Source organism: Pristis pectinata, chromosome 26 (genome assembly GCF_009764475.1).
Source record: "Pristis pectinata isolate sPriPec2 chromosome 26, sPriPec2.1.pri, whole genome shotgun sequence".
In the NCBI taxonomy this organism is placed as follows: domain Eukaryota; kingdom Metazoa; phylum Chordata; class Chondrichthyes; order Rhinopristiformes; family Pristidae; genus Pristis; species Pristis pectinata.
The window spans coordinates 2,604,586-2,616,035 of NC_067430.1; the positions used below are offsets into that span (position 1 = coordinate 2,604,586).

At 38.6% G+C, this 11,450-nt stretch overlaps 1 protein-coding gene across 3 annotated transcripts in view; it reads left to right on the top strand.

Moving 5' to 3' along the window:
• The window catches only part of zbtb40 (zinc finger and BTB domain containing 40), a 75,154-nt gene extending 64,108 nt beyond the window's left edge, over nucleotides 1-11,046 (top strand). For all 3 annotated transcript variants that reach the window (XM_052039390.1, XM_052039392.1, XM_052039389.1), the window contains exons 17-18: nucleotides 1,476-1,693; nucleotides 4,794-11,046. In XM_052039390.1, coding sequence (XP_051895350.1) covers nucleotides 1,476-1,693; nucleotides 4,794-4,994 — 419 coding nt within the window. In that variant the 3' untranslated portion in view covers nucleotides 4,995-11,046. The remainder of the gene's footprint in view (nucleotides 1-1,475; nucleotides 1,694-4,793) is intronic.
• Nucleotides 11,047-11,450: the final 404 nt, after the last annotated feature.

The window sequence follows — 11,450 nt, forward strand, 5'->3', positions numbered from 1 at the left end:
AAGTATAATAGTGTTTTTTTAAGCTAAAGTGCTACCCCATCACACCTACCAACCTTGCTATTATTCTGTTCTGTATTTGTTTGCAGCTTCCTTGGGTCACATGCCAACTAGTTCACTGAAACCTTCAAACTGGAGCACCACTTGAGCTTTGTTGAGACAAATTATTGATTACATGATAAGCAGAAGTGGAACCAGAAACAGAACATTGAAACAGAAGTGGGAGTAGGCCATTTGGCCCTCTTGCCAGTTCCACTGTTCAAGAAGATCTTTATCTCATCACCACTTTCATGCAATCTCACTTGGTTTCCTTGATACCTTAAAAAAAAGCTGTTGATCCCTGGCTTGAATATCCTGAACAAGTGAGCCTCCACACCACTGGGGTAGATAATTTCAAACAGTCACTACCCCCTCAGTGAAGACATTTTTTTCTTATCACAGTCCTCAGTGACTGAGACCCCTGGTTCTAGGCACTCCAATCGAGGGAAGTATCATCCTTGCATCTACTCTGTCTCACCCCACAAAAATTTGAGAGGAAATCTCAGGGAGATCACCTTTCATTCTGTGGGACTTGAGAAAGTATCGGCTGGCCTGTTTAACCTCATTACAATAATTCTGCCATCCCAGAAGTCAATCTGGTTAGCTCCAAGTTAAAGGTCCTTAAAAGAAAATCCTAAGATTACTGCTGTCCAGTTGCATGGCCACAGTGGACCAAATTGCTTCCTTCAGTGCCATAAACCTCTAAATTACAATGATCTTGGAACTAAGTCTTTCAGTTCTTATCAAACAGATCATGGAGTAGAAAAATCACTGGTGGTGATAACACACCAGTTGTGGTGTGGTTGTGGTGAAAACACCAATGGTTATATGGTCAATTTGTAGTTTTCATTGCAAAGTGTCTTGCATATTTGTGCTGAGAGGATTGCTGCCACCTGAACTCTCATGTTATTGAAGGGGGTAAGAAATGTTAAAGAACAAAATCTCTGACACCTAATACTTTGACACACTAATTATTGCAGTGTGGATTCTTTGATAACAGGAATATGGCAGAATATTCTAATCTATTTCTTGAAATTTGAAAACTGTTATACAAATGGAAAATGATGGTAATACCCAGGTCAGGCCACAAAACTAAAGAAAGGTTGTCAGCCTGAAACACTGATTTTCTTTCTCTCCCCACAGAAGCTGTCTGGCCTGATTGTATGTAGTAATTTTTGATGTGATTTCAGATTTCCATCATCTACAATCATTTGTATTAACAAAGCTGTTTGGAATATCCAGCTTGAATAAAATGTATGGTGCACTGGCAGTTTAATGCCTTTAGAATGATGTGTAAAGTGCAATTACTTAAATCAAAAATGCTTTAACTTTTTTTCAATGGGCTTTTTAATATAAAAAAATAGACAGTTTAATTTGTTTTTCATTGCTTTCAATTGACTCTCATCAGACTTGCAATAAATGTGGAATTTTCTTATTAGGGATTCATCCATTTAAATGTTCACACTGTCCGGCAACATTCAGATTTCCTGGAGCTTTGCAACATCATTTGAGCACAGAACATTCAACTCAGCAAACCAGCACTTTTCTTTGTGGGGATTGTGCCCAGCTATTCAGTTCTCAGCAGGACTTGGAAGAACATCAGAGGAGCAAGCATGCTAGAATACTGTTTGCTAATGTTCAAGAGGCAACCCAAATGGTAAATGTTTAGGCAAAAATAGTGCTATTGATTGTTGAATGTGTCAATTGTCCTTGGCTGTCTCTCAACTAACATCATTATAACTGGTTATCTGGTGGTTATCATTTTGTTTTTTTTTGGGGAGCTTGCTGTTTTCATATTGACTGCTGGATTTCCTACATTAAGCCAGTTTTTCTGAATGTAATCATGGCTGTAAAGGAATGAACTCACGAAGATAGAATATAATATAAATTGAAATCTTTATTATTGCCTATTGCCATAGTGTTTATATAGACAAACGACTTTTTCCTACCACTATATTTGGCTTTTTATGTTAGCCTGATTTTAACCTGTCTTATTTGATGTACCACATCCCTATGCCAGCCAAGTTCCTTCAAAGTTTTAAAATTTTTATACTTATCCCTGATATTTATATTTAAATCCCTGGTTAACCAAGCTGATTTGCATTGCATTTTAATTTGTTTTGGATTGCTGGAATGAATTTTGAATGTCAGTAGTTCTGTAAGTACTTCATAGTTTCCTGCTGTTCATTACCAACTGTTGGCCAATGTAAATTGCTGGAGGAACTCAGTGGGTCAAGCAGTGTCTGTGGAGTCAAAGGGATAATTGATGTTTTGGGTTGAGGCCCTGCATCAGGACTGAGAGTATAGAGGGAAGATAGCCGCTATGTAGAAGTGAAACAGAAGCTGGTAGGTGATAGGTGGAACCAGATGAGGGAAGGGTGGTGGGTAGATGGAACCGGGGGAAGGGTAATGAGTCCAGGTAATGAGGGGGGGAAAGGATGAAAAAGGTGGACAAAGGGAGAGAGAAACTTCGAATTTTCCAGTTTCAGGTAATTCTCACAAGTCTAACTGGGTTCTCTCCCCCTTTCTTCAGCTTTTCCATCTCTTCAAAACCCTCTTGTTATCTAAAGTCATTATCGTAAACTCTCTTTTATCTGGTATTTATGCATCTGGAATTTTCATGGCAAAAATTTCAAAGAATATTAAGGAATTTTTCTTTTCAAAAACAATGAATTTTATTTGAAGTGTTATGTAAAATAAGTGTGAAGGAGACATTTTTAGTTTATCTACATTCATACAGCAGGGCAGTGCAGTTGTAGGCTGATTAGCAGCAACATCCTCTCTGAAGACGTCACTTCATGTGACATTGGGTGCAGTCGTTCGTTTGATTTATTTTTGCAGTATTTTACATTAATGCTGTTTAACCTTAAATATAGAATTGCAATGTAAAACATTGTTATTTAAGTGTAAGGAAATGACATATGGTTCAGCAATTTAAAGGTTTGTGCACAGAATACACGTGTGTGATGTACAGTAATGTTTTGTTTGATCAATTCTCATGCTACCCCCCATTCCCCATGGATGCTGGACAGCCAAGAGCACACTCCAGACTCCACCAATCCCATGTTCTTTTTGTTTGGTGCCCTATTAACTTGCGCTTTTCATTGGCTGTAATGTAGGCAGAATGAACAGATTTACCGAGCTTAAACTTTCTTTTCAGTTGTGAAGTGAAGAGCAATTGTGCATGCTATATGTCACCATCTCATTCACAACTGTAGAGTGAGGAGCCGTGTGGGAGTTTCAAATCATGGCCTACAGCTTAGAAGGTGGTCATTTTACAATGCCTGTGTGAAAGGGTGCTTGTACTTCATCTCACGCACTTACATTTTATCTAAAACCTACAAGTTCCCCATCTGTGAGTGCCTGTCCATGTCCCTGGTAAATTTATTGTTATGTAGTGTCCTGGATTCTCATGACACTCAGAATGGGAAAAAAAAGAAGTTTTTCCCTATTTCCTGTCTGTGTTTTAGCAATGAGTTCAAATGCATGACTTCTAGTTACTGACACATTTGCCAGAAGAAATTGTTTCTCTCCATCAAAAGATTCTTATCATTAAGAAAAATTCTTGGGTTATCTTTGATTCAAGACCTCTCACTGTTACTGATAATATCCTGATAAATCCCTGCTATGTCCTTTCTAATCATAATACCTTTCCCAGATTGTCATTGAGTAGAGAATTGTAAAGATTGACCATCCTCTGGGTCAAGGTATTCTTCCCAGTTCAGAATGGCAGACCCTTTATTTTGAGACTGGTGATCCTGCTACACACCACAGCCTGAGGAACTCTGAATCTGCCTGCCAAGCCCCTTAAGAATTTTGTTTTGTTTAAGGAGGTCACCTCACATTCTTCGGAACACAAGGCAGTCTAGGTCTAGTTTGCATAATCTCTCCTCATAGGTCAGCCCCACCCTCCCATGAATCAATATGGTGAACCTTTGGTGGCCTCTGATCCAACCGAGGAATAACTAGTGATTATTAAAGTTCCTCCAAACTTTTCACAATCTGGCTAGTTACAATTTATTAGTGCAGCAAAGGAGCATCAATTCATGCCTTTACACATTCAACTCCATCTAGCATCCTTAAATCCACAATTATCCTCATCACCATCTGCCACTGCCAACTTTCACATGATCTGCAGACTTTTTTAAATGCTGCTCCTCGTGCCTTGCTTTGGATTGTTTTCAGAAAATGAATAAAATGATGACCCCGTAAGTGATACTTGGGGAACACCACTGCAAACCACCTCCCGGTCTGAAATACATCCACCACTACCATGCTTATTTTACGTTAACTTGATGAGGATGCAGTTACAGAATGCAAGAAGTTGTGTTTTGTGTGAAGTTCATGCAAATATTTGGAGAGAGAGAGAGGGTGGAAGGGAAGACAAGTTGGACAGTGCATCTGAGGATCTAAAATTTTATGTACAAAAGTTTGAAATTGTCAAATAAAATATTAAAGTTAAGAACAAGTAGCTAAGGCAGCATCTGCGAAAAGGTGAATGTTTCAGGCTTTATGTTCCTTCTCTGAATTAGATTTTGTTTGATGGACACTGTGACTTCCTTTGTTCATTTCTAAAATCTACCAGTTCTGATGAAGAGCCCTGACCTAAAACATTTAACCCCACTGAATGTGAACTGCTGAGTATTTCCAGTGTTTTCCATTCTTGCTTTTGACTTCCAGGATCTGAACTGTTGTGCAGTTTATGTTCTTAAAAATTGAATTTGTCATAATGATTTTTAAATTTTTTTAAAATGCAGGTTATCCAAGCATCCGAGCAGTTGACAGCCACCCAGCAGGTCATATCTCTGGAGGAGACTCTGACTGGTGTTGGATCACAGGTATTTGTGGCATTGCCCGATTCTCAGAATGGTTCCTCAGGTCACCACGAAGTTGTGGCTCTGAACGTGGATGATCTGTTGGATGGGACCGTGACACTCATCTGTGGAGAGACCCCATGAAAATGTGTAAAGATAATAGTCCAAAGCACAACTGGAAGATTTCAGGAATGTGAACAGAACATTTTCCTTTACAATCTAACTTAAGATCACACATCATTTCAATTTTAGTTCTGAAGTGAGTACTTTGTTGCAATGATTTTAAGGTTTTGAAACGTATTACTATTAATATCTTGCAACTCCTGAATGTTTGTAGAGACACAGTATCCTTCAGTGGAAAGGTTGTTGGGCTGAAGCTACAGTGAGCCCAGCAGTAACAGTACTGTGTGATCTCCTACAGCCTGGTACCCCAGTCATTTCAAGCAGTTAGTACCTTGGGTTATTGCTGAGGATGTTCGACAGATGTTCACATTAACAGAATGAGGGATGAATCATACGGGCCAGAAGTGATCAGCGGTCCGTGCTAAGGTAGTTCAGCAGAGAAGAGGGAGTCTCTGAATTTGTCTAGGCGTTCCAACGTTGGGAGATGCAAGGCCAGAGCTCTTGCCTGCTCATAGGCTGATTACCACTGTCCTTGAGCACTGCATGTTCTCTGATCTTATAAAAAAAAGATGAGTGTCGTCCCAAGAATATCTTATCTCAAGAGTGGAATTAAGAGACATTAAAGAATGTGGTTCTTCGTATTGCTGCTTAACAAGATGGATATACAGAAATACCTCTGGATTATTCAGGGTGGCTTATGTTATTACTCACACTTACAGAAGTAGTATACAACAGGGACCACATCTGAATCCATGCTTATGCCTTGTTAAAGTTGCTACTCTAGCTTACGGTTGCCAGCATGTGTAACATAATTTGCAAGATGTTTGAGCTTGCTGATATTTACAGTTAGTCCATTGAATAAACAAAAAAAGGTTATCCAAATGTTATTGATGAATTACAAACTGTGAATGAATATAATAGTTTTTCAAAACCAGTTTTAAAAGACTGCTCCCAGAACTTTAAAATAACTGACTTTCTTTATCACTTGGTGCACTGAAGTGAAGAGGAATTGGGCCACCATTTATGTAAAATACTCTTTCTCTACTGGTCTGTTTGGACCCATGTTGGCTGTAGTTACATTTCCTTTCATGCAGTGTTGATTGACTGCATGTTCAGTTACTTCAATGCCAAGAAAAAAAATGCAAGTTTGAGAGATGTAGTATCTTTTCAACAAATTTTCTAATAACCTCTACTGATCTTGACAAGGTGTTTGATACCTCGTTTAAGATTAAAGAGTAATAAAAATGGGATGTCACAAATACTTTAGCCAGCTCAAGTTTCTGGGCAGAGTAAGTCTGGCCTTGTCAACATTATCTAACCAGTTAGTCAGTTTCATCACTAAAACTTCCAATCCACGGATCAGTCCTTGCACCCAGATATGTTCCATGAGATCCTGGTTCTATGAATGCTAAATCTAACGATGATTTTCCAGTGATTAACCTTATTATATATCTAAAGGTTTTATTTCTGGCAGACATATAAAATCTGGCAGACTTGCCCACATTAACTTGGAGACCAGTCTTAGCATAGAATCACTTCACAATCTTGAGGTTGTGACTCATCCCCTTAAACAACCCGCTAACGACAGTCACATCGTCTGTGAAGGCGATATCCGCACAGGACTTATCACAGCCATTTGGAGTACAATCACTGCCATCGCTCTCGTCGAACACAACAGGATGTCCATACCACAATTAAAAAGAATGGGAGAGAGGGGATCACCTTGTTTCACGCCCCTCCTGATAGGGATGGGAGAGGTCCTACCTCTCTTGTCTTCATTGACCATGGAGGAATCTGTATAGAGATCTAAAACTATTTCACTGAATTCCCTACAGACACTAAGTCTTTCCAGGGCTCTCCCATTGACAACATGCCAGAGAGAGTCAAACCCCTTTGCCAAATCAATAAAAATGATTACAATATTAATAAAATTTCTCTTGACTCCTAATAACAAATTATTAAGGATAGGTATGTTCTGGTTACACCCAGAGGTTGCAATAGTAAAACCCTTCTGACAATCATTGATGTAAATACTATCCATTAATCTCTTGGCCAAAATTTTGGTAAAAGTTCTCATAATTGATCTGATTGTAATAGATCGCCAGTTATCTATCTCGTTCAATTTCACCGGATTGTCAGTCTTAGTGATGAGAACAGTGCGGCCATTTTTAAGATTGCCTGAAGTCTTTCTACATCATATGCATAACATAAAAATACTAGCTATGAAACTCCTATCAATTGCCATGCAATCCTTCAAAAATGCCCATTGCAGCTTGTCACAGTATCCTAAAGCTTTCTGGAGCCTCACTAACCTCCTCTGTAACATCACCAACTAAAAAAGTATTTTTAGCAAGGTGCATCGCCACACTAAATTTAGCAATGGCGGCCTTATTATTGCTTGTACCGAACCTGTCTCTAAAATGGACTTTTAAATCGTCAATATTGAGCGGACGCTCGTCATAGGTGGGACACCCACATCAACTGCCTGGCCAAGGCTCCAAAATTCTCTCTAAGCAATCTTTGGGTCCTCAAGTACTCACCTTTGTGCCTTACATATCTTCTCTTCACACCAGAATTATTCTCATCTCAACCACTCTTATCAGCATTACCTGCGCCAGCTCACTCAGTCTTCCACCTTTCATCACCTAGAAATTCCATTAATTAACACGAACTCCTACAAGTGACATCATTCTTATCTGCAATGAACACAGCCTCATTGACCAAATGTACAAGACAAATGTACCTATTGCTGGCACAGCCAGTATCATTACTCAAAAGGTTCACATTTTGAATCATACCAGAAACCTCACAACCTCACATCTGGGGTACTAACCACATTCGTAGCACCCACATTCTTGGGCTCACCACCACTATCCACAACCACGTAGCCTTCATCGGTAACACCAAGATCATTATCATCTACTTCTTCAGTACCCCTCTGAAACCAATATTTAAAGAAACCAATTTGCTCTGTCCCCCTAATGAATTCAGCAGTGTGATGCTTATCTGAGGTTTGTTTATTTGTCTTGGTTGACGACTCCTCGGCAATGAACTTAGTGATCACGTTCTAATTGAAATTAGAAGTAATCCTTCTGCAGATGGCAAGTTTTACTCCCATTAGATGCAAGTTTCAGTGCAGTACTTGATAGAGAGCAACTCCACTTCAGGTTTGTAGAACGTGTTGACATGTTTAACTTGTCAGGAATATACTTCCCTTCAGTTACCTACCAGTGTATTCACAAAAAAATGCTGTTAATCGTTACCAGCATTTAAAATGTTTTAACTTGAGGCTACATATTTAAAGCAATTAGAATTTGATTAGCAGGGCGATCAGACTTCCAATTTATTAGCATTCACCCCAGAGGTGGTAATGAACTCCAAATCATGTTAAACATTTTCGATTAATTTTAATTCCAGCTAGTGTAGGGTGAAATCCAACTGGGCAATGAAATGAACTAATATCTATTTGTCCATGCCTGATTGTGTAAAAATCCCATTGGTGTTACTGACCATCTGTTTTGAAAGCTGAGTGTGTGTAATTGTCTGGGTAGATTTGTTAAAATTGGTCTATTTGCAAAGTCACCCAGAAGAGTTTAGGGAAGGTCAAAGATAAAGGTAGGCTACCTTATCAAAGCTATTTCCTTTGGTCTTTTAATTCCTCCTCATACTTTTAGCACATCAGATGTAAATTTATATTCCATGGACATCAGTTAATGTCCAGTGATTTAATTTTTTGGCATGCTCTATAGTTTTCTATAATACTAAACATTTCACCTATCCCAGTGCCCTCTCTCCCCTCCTATCTGACTGCAGACCTGAACTTTCTCAAAAACATTCTTATAATCTAAATAACATAAAACTCTGGAAGCACAGAGTTAAGTCAAGAGTGAAGCAGAGTTAATGTTTCAGATCGATGACCTGTCATAAGGACTGCAGAAGATCATCCACCCCCAATGTTATCTCTGGTTTTCTCTCTCCACAGATGCTGCGTGTTTCTGGCATGTTTAATTTCAAATTTCCAGCATTAGTGGTATTTTGCTATTGTGTTCTCTTAACTCACACCCTTCGTGTCCTTCCAATGCATATACTTATTTAAATGTGAGATACAGAACCATTGATAGGACTAGAAGCTTGGTCAGACAAGGCCATTATAAAGTAAGAAAATAACTACAATTGATCAAATTTTATATACTGTATAGGGGAGAGAATGGATGAGCTAAACATATTTGACATAATGTTCAAATGCCAGGCACTAGAACAAAAAACATGGAGCAAATATATTCCAATTGATCTGTCTTTTTTTTTTGAAAACTGGAACAGATGAGAAAGTCTCTGAATAAAATCACCAAGGGTAGTTGGGAAACAGTTCAAAGGAGAGGCCATACCGAGTATTTGAGGGAACAATGTGGGATGAACATAATCCTCAGTTTCAGTCTCACTGGATAGCCAGGAAGTGAGTGTAAATCAAAGCAACGGTCTCGGGAAGTGGCTGAGATTAAGCTTGTAAAAGGCAAACAGTAGGATTTACCTCTTTATAGGAAAGGTGAGTTGTGGCTTGGACAGTTTGCTCAGTCTAGGGCACTAGCTTTGTTTAAGGAAGCAGGAGCTATAAAGGGAATATGGGAGGTCAGCTTTTGAGGAATGCTGAGATCAAATGGGATGAAGAACGTTCTTCCCTGGAGTCTCTGACATTTTAGCTAGATTTGTCCTCCTCCATGAGTTTGAAATGGAACCACTTCTGGGATTTTTTAAAATTCAATTCTCAGCAGACGCTGCTTTGAGTGTCTGAGCTGTCTTTGAGTGGTAAGTGTATAAACGGTGTGGAAGTGGTTCACTGTTGGAGCGTGGACCTGATGTGAATGGGAAAGTGTTGAAATGCCGAGCCATTGACGATACCTGGCTGATCAGCTGACAGCTTGTCTAAGTTTTTCTCAACCCATTTTGCTCACCAAACCTTAAAATGCTCTATTTCCTCTGTAATGGCATTTGCCACTCTGAGCAGACTTAAATTGAATTGCTAACACCATTTGGAAGCTGGATGCCCTGTTCCGTTCTCAAGTGGTTAAATAATTCGGTAGAAATGTGAACATGTCTTCAATCTATTTAAGATTTTAAGTAATAAACTTAATAGAGTTAGCCGAATTTACAATCCATGACGCGGTGGCTGCTGGATGTGAACAGCGGATAGATAATCAAAAAGAGAGGTCTTTAATGATGTCATGGAATAATATTTAATTGTGACAGGCAATTATTACTGGAGTTGTACATTTATGTAGCCTTTCAACCGTCTGAACCGCAAGTGTTAACATTGAACAAAGTAATGCAATTTCATCTGTCTCCTCTATTAACCTTGTAAAAGGCAAGAATATTGATATAACTTAAAAGGTGAGATTGCTTTTTATAGCCGGATCAATTAAAATCTCCTTACCTCCTCATAATGCCCTCCATTGGCTCCTGAATCATAAAGCCACTGGGATTTTGTTATTTTTTTTGTTCTATAGCACGGTAGAATTGATTTTATTTTTGCAATGGAATAAACCTAAGGATTCCCAGTAGATGGACAATGAGAATCCATTTACATTGTAACTTAAAAGTATTCTCACTTTGGCTTTGAAATAACTTAAGGTGTTTTAAATGCAGCTTTATTTTTGAAAAATATGGAAATAAATATCCTTCATAATGAAGGGGCCAAAAAAGAAATCTGGCAGCATCTACTTGCTAATTTTGTTCTTTTATAGTCCAGTGAACAAGGTAATATAGCTGACATGTATTAAACGTTCATTTTAAATGACCTTTATTATAGCATGTTTAGTCATTGTGATCACTTGATTTCAATGGAACTTTTCACTGTAGCCCTATTTGTCGTTACTTTTAAAAAAAATTTTAGCTTCATGAGTGGTGGGCTGCGGGTGGGAGCGAGGAGCGGGGGCAGAGTGAAAGAGTTCCAGAAAAATGAGAGACCCAACTTGCATGGTGACTTGTGAACCCTAGACAATATTGCACATTTTAAACTGGTTCACTCTTCAAAGCCTGGCCTGTGAAAACTATGCAGAATGTAACTTAAAGTTTACAACGTGAATAAAAATATTGATTTAGATCGTGTCATGGTTTCTGAATGATTATTATGCATATTATGTTGAATTTGTAAGATATTTTTCTATCCATTCCCTGGCTGCACTGAGCTCCCTTTTCAAATTGTCCAATGTTAGCTTTTAATAGAGTAAATTGGTTTATTATTATCACATGTACCAAGGTACAGAGAAAAACTTGGTTTTGCATGCCGTCCATACAGATCATTTCATCACATCAGTGGATTGAGGTAGTACAAGGGAAAACAATAACAGAATGCAGAATAAAGTGTTACAGTGTAAAGTGCAGTGTAAGCAGACAATAAGGTGCAAGATCATAACACAGTAGATTGTGAGGTCAAGAGTCCAACTTATCATACTAGAGGACTGTTCTGTAGTCTTATAACAG